Consider the following 20744-nt stretch of genomic DNA (forward strand, 5'->3'; position numbering starts at 1 on the left):
TCTGAGGGTATTTCGCCTGTTTCATACATCTTGCTCACTAGATGGTAGAGTTTTGTTAGCCCTGGCTCTCCCAAGGTTGTCAGTAGTTCTAATAGAATGTTGTCTACTTGTGGGGCCTTGTTTCGGCTTAGGTCTGTCAATGCTCCGTCAAACTCTTCACGCAGTAGCATATCTCCTATTTCATCTTCGTCTGCATTCTCTTCCATTTCTGTAATATTGTCCTCTAGAACATTGCCCTTGTATAGACCCTCTATATACTCCTTCCACCTTTCTGCTTTCCCTTCTTTGCTTAGAACTGGGATTCCATCTGAGCTCTTGATACTCATGCAAGTGGTTCTTTTTTCTCCAAAGGTCTCTTTAATTTTCCTTTGGGCAGTATCTATCTTACCCCTAGTGATATGCGCCTCTACATCCTTACATTTGTCCTCTAGCCATCCCTGCTTAGCCATTTTGCACTTCCTGAACCATGTAGTATAGCAAAAAGAGTATCCACCAAAGAGGGGTACTGAGCATTCACAAGATGGACAGTTTAATGATTGCCATACGTATATGAAAAACTGTGCATTGAATCCTTGTTGACTGAATTCAACTTGCTTGGTTTCACATGGTGCTCTGTCTTTGACCTGGTATTTACCAGTGGTGCGGCTGGAGTAAGTAAATGGTAATGGGTGTTTGTATGTGGCAGGTTTTAGAACACAGAATGATTGAAATGGTAGGAATCTTGGGTTATGTGTAATAGTCTAGGAATGTCATATGATTTGACAAGAATGTTACGAAGTCTGAGGGGGGGAGGGAGGTGGGGGCAGATGATAGATGGCAGTCGTGGGTGGTGTGGGAAGGATATAAGTGAAAAAGATCTCTTGAGAAACTTGCAGCCTAGGCAGAGTAGTGGACTGAGACATTTGAGGCCATGTGTAGTACTGGGTGACAAATGGGATGTTTCTGGGTGTTTTGATGAGTGAGAGGAAAGTCTGGGAGAGCTTATTGCTAAGATGTTGTGGTATTTGGTGATGGAGCAGCTACATTTGCTAATGATACATAGGGTCTAAAGAGTAGAATGTTTGGTGTGGAAGGGGTGGCAACTGTGAAATATTTATTGTTTTGTATCGGTGCGTTTTGTATACACTAAGGATTACCTGTGAGATTCAATGAAGTGGAGATCAGCAGTAAGGGAGATGGCTTTGGATGTGGAAAATGACCAAGTGAATTAGACTTGGGTAAAGATGTGTTAAGCTTTTGCCAGAAGTGGGGGAATTTATTTATTTATTTATTTTGCGGTGTGAGTCCAGACCATAAAGATCACATTGAAAATCTTTACTGATCCAGGGGTCCCTATTTCTGACTTTTTGAAGGCTGCCTCTTCAGTGCCAACCATGAAAAGGTTCACATACAATATGACAGCCCTGGTTCCCCTCAGTTTGTTTACAGGTCTGGCCTCAAATGCTCAGTATCTATGGGTAAGGCTGATGTTTGCTAGAGTGGTGATAAATAACATTTTAGGGACAATTTCCAGAGAGCATTGGGAGAGAAGGTGCTATGTAGCTGAGAGGTCATTTCTATCTGGAATGTTTGTGTTAAGTAAGATTACATCGTCAGTAAGGTAGAGGGTTCCAGTTGGCAGAGGTGGGTGTATTGGTTTATTTGACATGCGACAAAGTGTTATACTCCGTGTGGTCAAGTATTACAACAGTAGAGCATATTTGTGCAGGGAGGATAATGATAGAATGGTCATGGATAGCTTTGGACTCAACTGGAGTAAGGTTTTGAGTTTTGGTGATATTTTTCAGGAAGCATTGGGAGGCAACACTGGAAGTAAGGAATTCATTCAGGTCTTGGAGTGGATATTTTTTGGAAATAGGAGAAGGATCTTTTTGGGATTTGGATTAGAACTGTTTTAGGCAGGATTCAATTCTCACTCTATTCTGAGACAGGTATATTAATCTTCATTGCTTGTTTCCACCTTTGTGGTTCGGGTTGTGAATCAAGCACCTCCATTATTGTCTGTCTCTCCACCACTTCCAAATTTATTTTATTCAGTTTCATCTATCCTGTTATGTTTTTCCTTCTCCTTGTCATTGTAACATTGTTTGCTCTTCTTTGTACTTTTGTTTTTCTGCCCCTTAGTTCCATACATTTGTAGTACAACCCACCCTTTAACCTTCCTGTAATTAACATTTTCCTGCCATTTAAGACATCTTTTATCATTCCCATCAAATTTGCTATGTCCATAATGTTATTTCGTGCCCTATTTTGCATCAACATATTCATAATTTTCCTGCGAGTTATGATTTATGAAAAATGTCGATGGAGAAAAAACCAATGTAAAATGACGGTGGCATGGCAGTGGCCGTCAAGTAGTGTTTACAAGCATTACAAGCATAAGTTTCTTGACACCAGTGCACTCTACTTAGTGGTTTTGAATCATTAAATGGCTAAAAATTTGAACCGGTCATGCCGTATCTCCTGCTGCTACCAAGCTCTACGTGGCTTGGTGGTTGGTGGGAGTAACTAGGTTTGTTCGAATAAAGACATCATGACCACTCATAATGATTTCCAAACTGTCTCTGCTGTGTATGCGCAGTTTCATGATTGTTGTAACACCTTTGTCTAACCATATTTAGCATGTTTCGTTGTTTGGCCACTTGCAGTGCTAATTGACACCTGCAATCATTGTGCTTTGCTCAAATGATTTTGATTCAGACACAAAACCAATAATGTATTTCTTCATACTGAGCAAAGTGTGTTTCGAGAATTTATTCCCATTGTCACAATATTATGAGAAGGAAAGTTGCTACTCACCATATAGTGGAGATGCTGAGTCACAGATAGGCACAACAAAAAGATTTTCACACTTAAAGCTTTCGGCCAATGGCCTTTGTCAACAGTAGACACACATAGCCCCACACACACTCACACAAACACGACTCCTCACACACATGACTACAGTCTCAGGCAACTGAAACCACATTGTGAGCAGCAGCACCAGAGCATGATGGGAGTGGCGACTGGGTGGGGAAAAGGAGGAGGCTGGGGTGGAGAGGGGGGGATAGGGGGATAGTATCGTGGGGATTTCGGACAGTGAACTGCTGCAGGTTGGGCGGTGGGCAGGGGAGAGGTAGGGGGGGTGGGGGAGGAGTGGAAAAGGAGAGAAATAGAGAGAAATAAATAAAAAATAACATAAAAGAAATAAAAAACACTAGGTGTGGTGCTGGAGTGATGGCTGTGTAGTGCTGAAATGGGAGCAGGGAAGGGGCTGGATGGGTGAGGACAGTGACTAACGAAAGTTGAGGCCCGGAGTGTTATGGAAATGTAGGATGTATTGCAGGGAAAGTTCCCACATGCTTAGTTCAGAAAAGCTGGTGTTAGTGTGCAGGATCTATATGGCACAGGCTGTGAAGCAGTCATTGAAATGAAGAATATCATGTTTGGCAGCGTGTTCTGCGACAGGATGGTCCACTTGTTTCCTGGCCATTCTTGTTGACAGACAGCTTGTTGGTTGTCATGCCTACATAGAATGCAGCACAGTGGTTGCAGCTTAGCTTGTAGACCACATGACTGGTTTCACAGGTAGCCCTGCCTTTGATGGGATAGTTGATGTTAGTGACCGGATTGGAGTAGATGGTGGTGGGAGGATGTATGGGACAGGTCTTGCATCTAGGTCTATTACAGAGGTATGAGCCATGAGGTAAGGGATTGGGAGCTGGGGTTGTGTAAGAATGGACGAATATATTGTGTAGGTTCGGTGGACGGCGGAATACCACTGTGGGAGGGATGGGAAGGATAGTGGGCAGGACATTTCTCATTTCAGGGCACGACAATAAGTGCAGCATTTACTTATGTACTTTTTGTGATGTTACCCAAGCCAACGATATGAGTGATAGTTTGCGTGTGTGTAGTCTTCTACATAACCAAGGAGGCACAGTACCTGAATCCTCTGAAAGATGACTACAGTGCAAGAGACACAGAACAATACATATGAAAACACCCAAAAAATGCTAATGTAAATATTTGCACTTGACAATGAGAAGACATCCTCTAACTGCATTGTGCTAAGCATGAAAAAGTACATATCTGGTACATTGTTTCATTGTTTGAATAATGGATGACAGCTGCAGGCTTTCGAAAACACTGGTTATGATGTATGAAATTGAGTCAAATGTTTCTACTTCCCAGGTAGTTACCAGTTCCAGTATCGTCAGCAGTTTTTATTAGATAATAAACAAATCCCTGACAAGCATTTTGTTATCTATTATGTGCTTATGTCATACATAAAGTGTGAAAATGCAAGGGGGAATTCTATATTTAATGTTTACAGCTTAAAACGTCATTTCTCACGTTTTACATTTTCCTGCATCTTACACCATTGTTTTGAAAACTCTTGAAAAGTGTAGAAACAGGATTTCACTGTAATTATCTTTGTGCTTTCATTTCATCCTCACTCCATGTCACTGTGTCATCTTTGAACAACATGGCTATTGTTTTACCTAGCTTTCTAATTTCTATTGCTGGTTTGGGGTTTCTGAGGTGGAGTGGGTGATGGGAACAGAAGGTGGAGAGTTGGAGGGGCAGATGGGGAGGGGTAGCTGATGACTCAGAGGGAGGTAGCAGATGTGTGTGATGGGTATGTTGAAGGGAGAAGCAACAGGTGCATGGGATAAGATTGTGACACGTGCACCAGGGCCGGTGAGCTTGTGCAGAGCTCTGTGACAATAACAATGTGGAGGAGTGGATTGGAAGGAGGTGACAGAACAGAGGAAGAGGAGACTGTTATGAAAGCAGCCTTTTAATATACCAGCTGTGCTGCAGTTTCTGCATAGCTTTTGTTTCTGGATAGCTTTTATTGGGGCATGACCACCAACCAACTGTCTACCTCTATGAATGATGCGTGGCCAACACCAAACTGTGGGCAAGAGCAGAAGTACCTCCGAGTGGCAGAACTTCCGATATTTTTTCCCGCGTGCACCAGTTTTTCTGAACTACAGAGATTGGAATTATCCTTGCACCACATCATTTCTGAAATCCACATGGCTTCAATCTATGCTCACCCTTTACACCTGCACCATCTTCCCAACAATCTTCTCTTCCAGTCTTCTGTCATTACTCTCCCACATCCTCATAAGTGCTGCATGAACTCACTGGCTCCGGTTGCTGTCTCACGTTCCTGTCCCATGCACCTGATGCCTCTGTGTCCCCATTCCTATCTCGTTCACATGCTGCCTCCCTCAAAGCCAAATTTTATTCACGACTGGTAGATAATGTGGAGGACCCTATATTTCTCTGTCATAGATCTGTTTCAGCTTTATACCTCCCCCTCCCCTCTCCTCCCTCCCTCCACCACCAGTACTTCTCTTGCCTTTACTCTGCTAAAATAATTTTTGTACTTATCTTTTATCATTTGCTCTTTCACTTTCCTAACTTGTTTATCCGTAATATTTCGCAGACCACGCAATCTAGGCACAAGGTGATAGGCCTTCTCAACATCAGTAAATATCATAATCATGCCTTTATCAAATTCCCCCTTTTTTCTCCATCAAATCTTTTAATGTAAAGGTCAGATCAAACATTGATCTGTCTTTCCTGAAACCATACTCTTCTTGGTCCACTTCTCCTTCTAGTTTCCTCCTCACTCTTCCTTCCACTTGTCTCATTGATCTTAGCTACACAGGCTACAAGAGTGACCCCTCCGTAGTTATTGTATTCCTTCTTTTCACTTTCCCTCTTCTGGAATTTCTTTCATCTTCCAAATTATGCTAAATAGTACAACCACTGTAGCCCTACTGGTCCTGTTGCTTTTATCATTTCTGTGGTCACACATCCACTTTCATATTCTGTGTGGCTTTGTATATATGTAAGCCAGGTATCTCTTCTTCTTCTTCTTCTTCTTCTTCTTCTTCTTCTTCCCTTGTGTCTTTATCATTCTAACTTACTCACTGCATTTAACATTCATCAATTTTGAACACATTCTTCCCATTTTTATAGAATATTTCTTCTCTTTTTGTACCTTTGACTTCTTTATTTTTGCCTATCCACTTTCAACAAGCCATTTGCTTCTTAAGAAGATTTCTGAAACACCTCTATTCCTCTTCTTCACTACTACTCTTTCCTTGTTTTTTTCTTTAAACATCCATATCTTTATATTTCTTTCCCTTTCTCTATTAACTTGGCTGGCATCACTTCATGGGCTCCTTCAAATTCTACTGTAGGCATTTGTAGCTGTGTAAATTCCTCTCTCTCCATAAGAAGAAGATCAATCGTCATCTTGATTTTTCTCTCTCCCAACCTATACATAGTTATTTTTTGTGAGTTCTTTCTAAATTATGTTTTTCCAACAATTAAATGATTCTTCTGCAAAAGTCTATTAGCAAAGCTGCTTCTTCAGTCTGGTTACCATAGCTAAAGGGACCGGTCTGTTGTTCTTTCTCTTGCTCGTTAGTCTCCACATGTGCAGTCACATCTCCTCTTATTATGACTTCTTTGTATTCTATACATTTTTTCAGTACTTCTGAAAGCTTATAGGCATTCATGTACCTTCCCCGATAGAGGAACACAGACATGTATAAAATCTGTTGTTCCACTATTAAAGCCAACCTTACTGTAATTATTCTATCACTAACCTGCTCAGTTTTTCCCCCACACATTGAACTAAATCATCATGTTAAAGGCTGTTTATCCATCAGATTCACCACACCCAAAGGCATTTTACAACCTTCTGCCAGGTTTAAAGTATGCTGTCCCTAACATGGAGACGGATGCCTTTTGTAGCTGCTTCTCTGGGGTACAGACCCTACAGGCTTGCATCTTTCACCACCGACAATGTACTGAAGTCCACCTTCTCTATCACAGTCATAATTGGCATCTTCACCCAACAGCTCTGGACTTGGACCCTCTATATACAGGGTCTCTCGTTTAAGAGTTGTCAGGCGCATTTTCTCTGGTGTTTCAGCAAATATTTGCAATTTTTTTCTTTTGTTCTCCCCCTCCCTCCACCAGTGTTTGCTCTTGGTTTGTTTTCTGTTACTACCAAAATGATTAAGTGGGGTTTCATGTGCCCATTTGATAGAACAGTCCCAAAATAGTAAAGTGTGATATTCGTGTTATTAATATGTGTTAACAGGGACAGTAAAATACGAAGAATAACCAGTACTCCAGCAGTGACTGAGCAGTGCTTTTACTGCATGGCAATAGCAATCATTACACTAGGGGTCGCATGAGAGATGTGATTAGCAGTATGTGTTTGTGGTGTTTCCAGCTACACATACCATAAACAAAATTGCGAAGATCTACTGAGACACCAAAGACACCGTGCCTGATGATTCTTAAGAGAGACACCCTGTATATGATCCTTGGATAAAGTGTGTCCCAGTATTTTAAAACCCGGAGGAACTCAGACTGATAGCTGCATGTTATAATTATATTAAGATTTAATGCATACTTCGGGACCAGGTTTCACCACACTATCTTACTGCCTTAGAGTGCTTCATTTCCATTAATGCTCAGTTTTTAAGTGATGATAATACTACATGCACTAACAAATCAATAATTACTACAGTTTCTCCAGTCTGCTTGTAATTTACTATGAATTGACTCACAACTTATAATACAAAGAATTGGTTAGATAAAGCATAAAGAGACAAATGTTTGGAGAATTGTGCTCTTAAAACTGAGAGTGGCTGCAGTTGAGCAATTCTTCAGATAATCTGTATTTAAAGTATATTCCAACAGGCTTTGGCACAAAAAACAACAAAACTGTTGCCAAATAACAGGCCAATAGTTTCAAAGAGAATTTTGTTTAGCTGCTGGTATGTTCCAGTCAAGGCTGCTGTTCCAGCAGATGCTTATTGTATTTTGGTCACCAAAGTGTACTCGGCAGGCACTGACAATTGGTAAAGTCTTGCCTGGTAGCATTTATGTAGTCTGTGGCAGTGATTCTTGTAGGTCAAAAAATAAGTAATTGCCAATATAAGAATTCTAAACAGCCACTAACTGGCAGCACTTACTGTTACTATTGTTTGCACATTTTCACAAACATCATTAGTACCTTTCCAGGTGATACACACTTCACTTGCTCCCTAGACCCACTGAATCTCTATCTTGTTAACCACTTCTGAGATTTGTTACAAAAGCAGATCCAGCTACTTAATATGTTCTCCATCTCCATATTGCCTTTGAAGGCAGGAGGGTGTGCAGTGGGGTTGTCCATTCCATAAGACTCTTTTCTACATCACTTTACTACATAAGTACCCTGAACTAAATTTATCCCTCTTGACTAAAATTACTTGCTGATTGCCATTCCATACCTTAAAAATTACTTCTTCCAATCAAAACTCTCGGCATCAGACATAAAATGTCTGCCATTCCCAGTGCTCCAAAACGAAGTGTCACTTCACTTGGATTTCTTGACTAGTGTGGTGCACAGGATGGTTTATAAAGTTCCAGTTTCAAAACACTGGAAGAAATGAACCACTGCGCAGAATGATGTAAGATTTGTATGGAATATTTTCAAACAAGGGGGAAACATTATTGGGGGGGAGGGGTGAAAATTTTACCACTAGATGGCACTGCAACTGGCAGAATTTGCAAAAAAAAAAAAAAAAAAAAAAAAAAAAAAAAAAAAAAAAAAAAAAAAATTAAAAAAAGGAGAAGAAAGAAGAAGAAGAAAAGTGTAGGGTACTTGGCTGTTTCTCAGTATGTACTCATCGTGATTCTCTCAGTGCACTTTCCTCAGAACGGTGATAAGAACTGTGACTATGCACAAGTAACTCTGCAGACATTCCAGACACTCAGGGGTATGAAAAAAGACAGTGGTATGACGTCTGATGGAGGTCTGGAGAAAATGATTACATAATTAAAAAAGATAGGCTCTTTTGAAGACAATGTGATCACAGCATTGCAGGAGGGGGTTGAGCGGTGATGTGCAAACGTAAAACAGTGCATGAGAAGCTGCCTGAACTTTGGGCATAACTGTGAGAAAGGTGCATAACATTCTACCAAATATCCTGCATTGCTATTCATACAAAATTACCCATGTTCAAGAGTTGCTTTGTGTAGATGTGTGCGTATAACCATTTTTATGCAAGATTGTGTTCCTCTGCATATTGGACAGCCAACGAAGCAGCTGCTGCAGAGGTATTTTGGAAATGGCTAGAGTTGTCAACCATTATTTCGATACAGCCTAGTCGTCAAGATCACCTGATATTAATCCGAGTGACTTCTTAATGTGCTGTTATTGGAAAGATGCTGTGTTTAGTTGCTCTGATTGAAAGTGTAGCTGAATTGAAGGCACACATTGTGCAGTGCATTCTGAACATGACCCCTGTGACACTCTGATCTATTGTGGAACTTGCTGTTCCTCGATTTCTCCCATCTGTTGTGGTACGACCTAGCTATGGTGGATGGGCTTACTTAACTAACAGTGCCACAGATGTTGACTGCCAAACTTGAGCGGTCTTGCTCATTGCACAGTACAGTTTGTTTAATGTGCAGTTCACGCCATAGCTGTTGTATTGTGATTTGTCTGCAATTTGTAGCCAAATCTATTTACATTATGGTGCTTACAGCACCATCTACTGGGAAATTTCTAATTTTTTTCCATGACATTTCCCCCTTCTTTGATAATATACTGTTCAAATTTATTGTCATTCCAAGCAGTGGGTCTTTTTCTACAGTGTTTTGAAACTGGAACTTTAATTATAATCATACTGTAAATATGTAATCCATTATTGGGCACTGTCCAACAGCCCATTTAACTGCAGGCTGTTGCAGTTTGCCCATTTTGGAAGCCCACTCCCTGTTATCATAGCCTTAACTGAGGCATAACAGAGAGCCTGTGTAACATGGAAATGCTGTATTAGCACATGACAAATGTCAACGAACAAATAGTTCTAATTAAGAGTAAAGAGTGTCATACTTCCCTGATCACAGAGTATTTATGAAAGTGACACTTTGCTACTGACATTTTCCTGCTGCTGTACCAAATGAAGCAAGTTGCATGTAGTTGAAATGAAGATTTGCGTAATGTGCTCTGTGGTTTTGACAGAGTTTACTGAGTGGAGGCTGTAAAGTAGTTCCAACCTATGTAAATGAGTCAAAGCCAGTGACTGGACTTAACGGTTCAGTTGGTGTTAATCAGAATACCACCATTCTGGTGCCCAACCTTGTTTTTTATTATCCATTCTATACAAATTAGTTTTAGTAGTAACATTACATTTGTTTATCATATCTTTAATGTTTAGAATTATTTCTTTCACAATCTTTCAGTGAGTATCCTAACATTTCATTAACTATGTTTTACATTTTCTGTTTGCTTATGAAAATTGCACTCAACTATATGCAGAATATACTAACTCATTTCATGGAGTAATTTTTGTTGTAAAAATAAGTGGCAAAAGGGCAGTATTTTGTTGCAGGAAACAAGTTATTTTATGAATAAAGCAGTCTAGATCAAGTTCTTCTTTAACTGTCTTACAGGTTTCAGTGAAATTAAACCTCTTCAGATTTAAAACTAAAGTACACAAAGACTTCACTGCTGCTACTGGTAGCACTAACAACACACACCAGCTGACAATGGTGGTACCAGCAGTCCTGTGTTTTAGTTTTCAATCTGAAGGTGAACGATAACTAATTTGGGTGAAACCAGTACTAATTGTTAAAAAACATGATCTAAACTTTCTTGTTCATAAAGTATGGAAATATATATGCAATTAATCAGTGCATATTTTTTCTCAAATTGAAGGACGAAATACTGGGGTGCTTCGCCACCAAAATAGATCTCATTGTACTATAGCATTATTGCAGCCTCAGTCTGTGATGCTTTAGAAGCACGTATTAACTTGTTAATTATGGCTACAAGTTCTTGTTATCGCTCTTACACAGCTACAGAAAATCTTAAAATTGTTGTGGCAGAGAATATTCGAAACTGAGCAATGGGAAGAAAGTACGACGTGAGCAAGAGTCATATTTGTGACTGGCGAAAAAACAAAATACGACTTCAAGAAACAAACAGTAATCACCAGGCATTTCATAGCCAGAAAGCTGAGCATCTGGACCACTAAAAAAGGGTCTGCAATTATGTGGATGATAAATGACAATATGGATGCCTAGTGACTAGTGAAATGTGCCACCTCAAAGCATTGGCTTTGCCAAGGAAGAAGGCATCACCAGTTTCACCATAGCTATCTGTAAAGATTTTCCAATCGAAATGGATTTGGCTTCCAGAGGAGAACTATCGTTGCTCAATGGTTTCCAGGCAATTATGAGGAAAAGGTAGTGAATTTTTATTGCCACATGAATGATTTGTGCCAGTCTATTGTGATCTATTTTGAGATGCCACTTGATAGCACCGTGAGCAGGAAAGGGGAATCCAGTGCCATGATATGAACTGGCGGCAATGAGAAGCAAAGGTGTACAGTGATGTTGTGTGTACTGGTGATGGAAAAAGGCTACCACCTTACATGGTACTTAAAAGGAAAACTATTCTGAAAATATCAGTGAAACGCATATTGTGAGAGTAAACCCAAGAGGATGGCTGAACAGTGACCTTGTGGTTGACTGGATGATGCATGTTTGGCAACATCTGTCTGGTGTGTTACTGAATTTATGTAATATTTTGGTTCTGGACAGCTTCTGCAGACATATATCTGAGGAAGTGTGAGACAAGCTACAAAAAGGGAAAAGTGACTTTGTCATTATCCCTGGAGGCCTAGCATCTGGCCTGCAACCACTAGATGTGTGTATAAATCATTCAAAGCTGCACTTAAGCAGCGACACACGCGATGGATGGCCAATGAAAACCACAAGTTCGCACAAAGTAGAAAAATCAGGTGGGTGGTTTTCTCCCAGATTTGTGAGTGGGTGAAATGAGCCTGAGACTCCATTCCACTACCACTGGTGGAAAATTCTTAAAAATATCTGGTTCATAAATTCACTGGATGAAACCGAGTCGGCACTCTATGGGAAGATGGTGACAACAACAATTATTCTTTCACATTCTTTCTCTAGTGATGATGGTGAAAGTGATGATGAATCATTACGTTAGAATATATTTTCTGTGAATAAAACACAAATTAAAGCCACTATTCCCCCTCCCCTCCCACTTAAAATTAGGGTGCGCGGATTATTCAATGGCACAGATTATTCACATATATTATTTTGTTGCTTTTATACTCAAATGTTGGTGCACTAATAAAATTATGTAGAACAGCTGTAGCTATTTATTCGGTTGAAGTATTTCATCACATCATAGTTCATTCTAATATTAGATGTCTATTTCTAGGGAAAAATTGAAGTTGATGATGTGGCCGGCAAAATGTATGTGAGAGCATCTCCATCTGCTACTGGTAAAGATGAAAACCAAATGGTTGGTAAAGATGTAAAATCATTGTCTGGTGGTGAAAGATCATTTTCAACTGTGGGCTTAATTTTGTCTCTCTGGGCTGTTGCTGAACCACCATTTTATTTCTTGGATGAATTTGATGTATTTATGGTAAGTCTCCATACAGGAAATTGGGTCAAATAAACACAATTTTAACTTACAATTATTTTACCTCATGCTAATGTGTTTTTTAAAGCACTTTGATACTGTGATTGATTTCTAAATCTTTTTGTAATAGTGTTTTTTTACTGATTTCTAAATCTTTTTGTAATAGTGTTTTTTTACAGTCTCTCCTTCCTTAACAGTTTTTACAACTTAAGTCCTACTAATTGTATTTAGTATATGCTCTTATTTAGTACCAAGATCATAAGTGATATTGTGAATGAATTTGGCATTTTCTTTTTTCATGTCCAAAACAAGCTATAAATTATTCATACACAGGAAAATTCAATGCATCACTCTCTTTACACACACACACACACACACACACACACACACACACACATTGCTGTCTTCACAGTACAATATGTTTCTTTCTGCCAATCCCATGATAATATGGCACATGTAAGTTTTTGGATACAGAGTGCCATATTTCTTTTTTTGTGTTTTCGACCACCGTTTTCTGTGTACCTCCATATGTGGTACTGAGGCTAAGGATTGTGGAGGAAAGGTTCATGACTGTTTTGTGGGTCTGTTTAGGTTCCTCCCACCACCATACAGAATCCAGTGAAATTCTGCTATTGCAATGTTTGCCAAAAGCTAAGTTTACACTGTGATGCCTAATTGAAATTTAAATCACGTAATGCATTTATATTTTCAATAGTGGCACTCTTGTAACAAAAATATGCATTACCAGTAATGAAACACAGCGTTCAGCCATTACTACCACAATGATACTGTACACAGTATGGTTTAATCGTTGAGGTCGGCAGTGCACAAACACGAAACACCTGTATTCTCATTTCTTAACATGGAAATTGAACTATTTCTTTAAACTAGTTGAAATACACATGAACTCTGAGTAAAAAGACAGTATCTAATTTTAACATTAAATAACTACCAGTCATCACTTATGTCCTAAAATATAGAATGATTTATATTTAGGAACAGGAAAAAGTGCTTGTTTTTATGACGTTTCATGTTATTCATCGGATAATGGTTTAAACGAAATTGATCTGTTTCTTGTTATATCTCATTCCACAGTTGAGTAGCTATCTGTAAGGTGGCCCCATGAACAGGAGGAATAAGATTGAGTTAGATACTGTTATAGATGATAGCAATGTAAGCAAGTTACTTCCAGTAATAAATGGAATCTAATTTGTTAAAAGAGCTATGTGTTTGGTATAAAAGCAGTCTCACCTAAAAATATATAGTTTTGGAAACATTAGGAGGCTTAGGGAAGTATACTAGCACTAATCGAGAAAATGTTGATTACTAAGCAATTTAAAATGTTGGTAGATTGTTGGGAAATGTTTCCAGAAGGTGGGATTGTTTAAAGTGTTGCTTTATGTTGTACAGACATTGACAAGGTTCATATCTTGTGTTTATGTACTATAGAACTGTTGTCGTTGACATATAAGTTTATAGTGTACCAAAATACTGCCTTCTCCCGCACTGTCGAGTCTCTGACAGGCCACACTACAATGCCCCCATTTTTAGAAACATGGGACTAATGTTTGAATTTATTCTAACATCTGCCAAATTTGCTGTTTGATCATGTAAAAAGTATTTTCGTGTGGGGTTCACTTAAAACTACAATAAATGATTTGACTTTAAAACTAATAAGTTTTTAAAACTAATAAGTTTTACCAACAAATGGAACTAACAAACAGAACATGAGGGGAGTGGAAATAAATATTTGTTATGCAAAGTTGCTTAAATTGTCTTTTCTTTTGGTCTGGCAATTTGAAATATTGTTGAAGTATGTAAGTACTTAACTTCCATCATCCATTGTCTGCCTCTGGACTGGACGGTACAGCTTTAGAATGGTTGACAATGCTGTCCTGAGAGCCTAATAGAAGGCAAAAGTGGAAGTAAATCTCTGTTCTCTTTCAGAATAGGTCTCTGGTCATAGGAATAGAAGATTAAAACTTTGTAGGTAACTGCACACATTTTCATAATAAAGTCAATCTTAAGTTTTGTATATGTATTTTATGCACTGTTTATAGCTTTTTGTAGCTTCACATGTAAGGTTTAGGATCAGCTGTTAATACATTTCCAACTAATGTTCTGTTCGATAATGGACAATCTGAGAAAACTGTGCTACTAGACTGTTCATTTATGTAGAACAAAGCAACTAAGTTTCTCCTCACTGTCATTTTAACATGTATAGTAGTTTATGAGTGCAACATTTGATATTTTTCTACTTCACTGCATTGCCAAAATAAATGGTCAGGTAATCATTAGGGTTAGCCATTAAGCTTGGATTGTGTGAGAAATTCTCATAATATTTCATAACGTAAACAGCTTCTGTAATTGGTGTATAACTTTATCATCAAATCTTTTCCAACAGGACAAGGTTAACAGACAGATTGTTATGGACTTGCTACTGTTCCATGCCAATAGTAATGGATTCCAGTATGTATTTTTAACTCCTCAAGACACGTCATCTGTGAAGACGGGGAAAGATTTAACCATTCACTGGTGAGTTCTAGTTTCATAAATATTAAACTATGGTTTTCTTTTCAAATTAGTGGGTTCCCAGTCTTCATTGCTGCTTTAAGAGTCTTGGTACCCTTGTGCCCATATTCTGGTATATTTTCTAGTGATTCTAATGAAATCTTTTTTATATACCTGTATAGATGCACATCTTTTTCAGCATAGACTCAGTTGAGCTGTGATTTAAAACAGTTTGTGATTTCCTCAAAAGTGCATGTGGAAATTTCTCTGTACCATGAAGGAATAATCAAAATTGAATAGAATTTTGGTTATGTATGATCCATTGTCAAATGATAAAATGTACACAGCAAGAAAATACTGTCTGTCCACAATCAGTGTTTTATTAAAGTGACTACATGCTGCTCCACACATCGTGCATCTTATCAGGCAGACTAAATATGTGTCTGAGGCTTGACACACTGCAGTTTCTGCCATAGTCCAAACTTGAATTCTGTTTCTGGAGAGGTAACTGCCAGTTGAGGAAATTGGTTTGCTGTATGACATGCTTGGTGAATGAATGGATTGGCCAAGGAAGAAGGTGTATCTGTTTTGTGGGGAAGATGTCTTTAGAGTTTTCTGTCCATTGCTTAGATGAGTATTGGCCTGTTGGAATAAAGCTGCAGGAGTGTGCTGAAGGGAAATTACCACTTCTAGTTCCACAGCTTCGTTGATGTAGTTGTCACTTTTGCAGGCACCTACAGTCCCAAGCAGTGGTGACTGCTACAGTCCTTGGATAGCACAGAAGGTATTAGATTTAATCGACAAAAGAATAAAATGTAAAAATGTACCCAATGAAGCAGGCCGAAGGGAATACACTTAAGCCGGCCGAAGTGGCCGTGCGGTTAAAGGCGCTGCAGTCTGGAACCGCAAGACCGCTACGGTCGCAGGTTCGAATCCTGCCTCGGGCATGGATGTTTGTGATGTCCTTAGGTTAGTTAGGTTTAACTAGTTCTAAGTTCTAGGGGACTAATGACCTCAGCAGTTGAGTCCCATAGTGCTCAGAGCCATTTGAACCATTTGAATACACTTAAAATTGAAATTGACAGAAAATTCAGAGTTGCTGAGCAATAATTGTTAGGACACAAATACAAGACTGTAGAAACATGCATAAGTTGAAGAAATATAGATGCTTCTTATAGAAAAATTAGAGGGACCTTTGGAGAAAAGAAAACCAGGTGAATGAGTATCAAGAGCTCAGAAGGTAGGCCAGTACTAAGCAAAGAAGGGAAAGCTGAAAGTTGGAAGGAGTAGAAAGAGGCTCTGTATAAATGGAACAAACTTGAAGACAATATTATAGAAAGAGAAGAGGAAGGAGGTGAAGATGAGATGGGAGTGTGATATTGTGAAAAGAATTTGACATATCACTGAAAGACATAAGTGGAAACAAAGCCTGTGGGAAAGACCACACTTTCCATTAGAATTATGGAGGTTTGCGGGGGAGCTAGCCCCACCAAAACTAACCCACTGGTGTGCATGTTATATGAGACTAAGAAAATACCCTCAGACCTTAAGAAGAACCTAATAATTCCAATTCCAAAGAAGGTAAGTGCTGATAGATGTGGACATTACTGAACCGTAAGTTTAATAAGTCATAGTTGCAAAATATTGATCAAATTATTTGCAGAAGACTGAAAGAACGGGTAAAAACATATCTTGGGAAAGATCAGTGTGGATTCCAGAGAAATATAGGTACACATGAGCCAATACTAACCCTGTGAATTACATTAGAAGATTGGTTGAACAAAGTCAGATGTACATTTATAGCACTTGTAGATCTAGATACAGCTTTTGACAGTGCTGACTGAAATACACTCTTTGAAATTCTGAAGACAGCAGAGATAAAATACAGAGAGTGAAAGATTATTTGCAACTTGTACAAAAACCAAATTAGAGTTATAAGAGTTGAAGTATGTTAAAATGAAACAGTGGTTGAAAAGGGAGTGAGACAGGGTTGTAGCCTATCCCCGACATTTCAGGAAAAAGAAATTAAAAAGTTGAGGTTTGCAGATTATGTAACTCTGTCAGAGACAGCAAAGGACAAGAAAGAGCAGTTGAATGGAATGGATAGTGTCTTGAGAGATATTACAAGATGAACATCAACCAAAGGAAAACAAGGGTAAAGGAATGAGTCAGGTGTCAGGCGATGTTGAGGGAATTCGATTAGGAAATGGGGCACTAATAGTAATAGATGAGGTCTTCATTTGGACAGCAAAAAACTGACTTCAGCCACAGTAAAGAGGACATTAATGACCGATTAAAGCAAAAAAGGAATTTCTGAAACAGAGGAATTTGTTAAAGTCCCCTGTAGATGATCAAACTTGTCAAATTTTGCTGTTATCTATCCATAGATTTGTCAAACAAGCCCACACATGAGCCAGCAAATTTGTCAGTTTAACCTCACTCTTGAAGCAGACTTTTTTTATATGTATTTTGACATTAGTGGGATTGGCTAAAATTCACATAAAACATATCTAGCATTGACTCTGGCACTCTGTTTAGAGGAGGAGGAGGAGGAGGAGAAGAAGAAGAAGAAGAAGAAGAAGAAGAAGAAGAAGAAAGGGGGGGGGGGGGAGAAGAAGAAGGCTCTAGTCTAGGGAATGGTTTAAATTGAGGGAGAAATATGTATGTGAAAACCTGTTAAAGGAAATGTTACACTTGGGCCCTTATGATTACACTAACTTTCTCTGAATAGACAGTGAAACTTTTAATGATTAGATGTGTGGCTAGGCCAGGAGCTCCACCTGCAGGGACCGAGCCACTTAGTGCAAGTCTTCTGGGATGGGGCCAATTTGGTGACTTACATGTCGATGAGAATGAAATGGAGAAAGCAACACTCGGGTGGAGAAAACCTCCGCCCCAGCCAGGAATTGAACCTGGGCCCCTTGCATGGTATTCCGACATGCTCACACTCAGCTTTGGCAGTGGACAAAACTTTTTAATAACTTGTTTAGAGTTACTTTGCCCTCACATTGGAAAAAGAAGATATAACTATGTGAAAAATTATTCTCTTCTTCTTGGTCCTCTAATGACAGTTCATCACAACATGGGAACATATAGCATACAGCACCATGGAAGAACTGGAGAGCTTCGATATTTGTTTATTTATTTTCCTCTCCCATTTGTATGTTGCGTGTAGAATATTGATTTTCTTCTTAACTTTTACGTGCATACTATATGGCTGGGAAAATTTGACATGTCCACTATTCACTAGTTTGCTAATTGCCAGTGCTATTTAGTTTTTAACCTTGTTAATAGTTTCCATTGTTCTGGAAACTCACAATACAGTGCGGTAGATTAATATAAACTCTTTTTCACAAAACATATCTGGAGAAACATCAACACATGCAAAGCGCATCATCTTGTCAAATTTTCCATCAATCAAAATTTCTCTCCTACATGCTCTGTGTGTGACAAAAATGTCAAACAGTGCTGCACAAAGTCAGATATTTGGCGAACATAGTAGTTTGACAAATTCTTTGATTGTGGAAGCGGGGCCTAACCTCTATTAAAATTTAAGTATTAGGTAGACTTCTCTGAAGGTGTTTGTCAGGAGTGTAGCTGGTACCAAAGTGAACCCGAATGACAAACATTTGGACAGAAAGAAAGCAGAAGCTTTTTAAATATGATATTGCAGTGCCTGTGTTATTCTGAATTATTATGCAACGTACCTATGCAAGTATGTCCAAAGGAAGAGGCACTGTGGCGATTCCATCTTTTATAAAATGCGTTAAATGTACACATCGACACTGGGCAAGCGACTTTCAAGTAAAATGTCTTCCGTAAATGGGAATGTACATAATGGATGCACAAGTACACATTGTAGATACATGGTTGATGCCACAGGGAAGTTTGGGTCTGGCTGTGAGTCATGCACGGGTAACCAAATGGTAAGGCCACTGCTCGCAATAAAGAGATACCCAGATTCGATTCCTGGTGCGGCACAAATTTTCGTTGTTGTCATTCCATTCTAAGCTGATGGTTGTCCATGTTTACAATTGCAATTATATTAAAAGTTTTCAAACTGTGGTGCTATAGAAGAATTCTAAAATAAGTACAGAAATAGTAGGTACAGAATTGTGTGAAACAGGAATTGATGACCCAACTTGAAACAGGAGGGATTGGTTAGTAGGACACAACCTGAGGCATCAATGTATAGTTAATTTGATAATAGAGAAAAGGTGTTGGGGATATTCTGAACCCCTCTCTGTTGTTGTTGTTGTTGTTGTTGTTGTTGTTGTCTTTGTCTTCAGTCCAGACACTGGTTTGATGCAGCTCTCTATTCTACTCTATCCTGTGCAAGCCTCTTCATCTCTGAATAACTACTGCAACCTACATCCCGCAGTCAAATATCGAGTTAATCAGGATTAAATGCTGACTTGACTGCAGTTAACATTTAATTGGCATTGGTGCAGTCGGCCCTTGGTCTCCCTCTACGATTTTTTCCATCCATGCTGCCATCCAACACTAAACTGGTGATCTCTTGATGCCTCAGAATGTGGCCTACCAACCGATCCCTTCTTCTAGTCAAGTTCTGCCACAAATTGCTCTTCTCCCCAATTCTATTCAGTGCCTCTTCATTAGTTACGTGATCTCCCCTTCTAATCTTGAGCATTCTTCTGTAGAACCCCATTTCAAAAACTTCTATTCTCTTGTCTAAACTAGTTATCATCCATGTTTCACTTCCATACATGGCTACATTCCATACAAATACTTTCAGAAAGGACTTCCTGACACTTAAATCCATGCTCAATGTTAACAAATATCTCTCCTTCAGAAACGCTTTCCTTGCCGTAGACAGTCTACGTTTTATATCCCTTCTACTTCGACAGTCATCAGTTATTTTGCTTCCAAAATAGCAAAACTTATATCTTCCTTTCTAGGCACTGTCCATTCCGTTCAGCTGCTCTTCCAGACAGACAGTTACTATGTCATCAGCAAACATCAAAGTTTTTATTGCTTCTCCATGGATTTTAATTCCTACTCCAAATTTTTCTTTAGTTTTCTTTACTGTTTGCTCAATAAACAGATTGAATAACATCAGAGATAGGCTACAACCCTGTCTCACTGCCTTCTCAACCACTGCAACTGCCATCTGGTTTCTGTACAAATTGTAAATAGTCTTTTGCTCCCTGTATTTTACTCCTGCCAACTTCAGAATTTAAAGGAGAGTATTCCAGTCAACATAGTCAAAAGTTTTCTAAGTCTACAAATGCTACAAACATAGGTTTACTTTTCCTTAACTTATCTTCTAAGATAAGTTGTAGGATCAGTATTGCCTCGTGTGTTCCAACATTTCGATGGAATCCAAACTGATCTTCCCCAAGGTTGGCTTCTACCAGTTTTTCCATTTGTCTGTCAAGAATTTGTGTTAGTATTTTGCAACTGTGACTTATTAAACTGATAGTTCAGTAATTTTCACACCTGTCAGCACCTGCTTTCTTTGGGATTGGAATTATCATATCCTTCTTAAAATCTGAAGGTATTTTGCCTGTGTAAAACATCTTTCTTACCAGATGGAAGAGTTTTGTCATATACCAGATGGAAGAGTTTTGTCATAGCTGGCTCTCCCAAGGCTATCAGTAGTTCTAATGGAATGTTGCCTACTTCTGGGGTCTTGTTTTGTCATAGGTCTTTCAGTGCTCTGTCAAAGTCTTCACACAGTATCATATCTCCCATTTCATCTTCATCTCTGTCCTCTTCCATTTCCATAATATTG

At 39.0% G+C, this 20744-nt stretch overlaps 1 protein-coding gene across 3 annotated transcripts in view; it reads left to right on the top strand.

Annotated features, from left to right (window-relative positions):
* Positions 1-20744, top strand: part of LOC126484170 (structural maintenance of chromosomes protein 6) — a 198795-nt gene that overhangs the window by 157048 nt on the left and 21003 nt on the right. For 2 of the 3 annotated variants that reach the window (XM_050107576.1, XM_050107577.1), the window contains exons 18-19: positions 12272-12481; positions 14883-15013. In XM_050107576.1, the coding sequence (XP_049963533.1) occupies positions 12272-12481; positions 14883-15013 (341 nt within the window). Of the gene's footprint in view, positions 1-12271; positions 12482-14882; positions 15014-20744 lie in introns of those variants that run through there. The other variant, XR_007587821.1, reaches the window with a different exon arrangement.

Source organism: Schistocerca serialis, chromosome 6, assembly GCF_023864345.2.
Source record: "Schistocerca serialis cubense isolate TAMUIC-IGC-003099 chromosome 6, iqSchSeri2.2, whole genome shotgun sequence".
NCBI lineage: Eukaryota > Metazoa > Arthropoda > Insecta > Orthoptera > Acrididae > Schistocerca > Schistocerca serialis.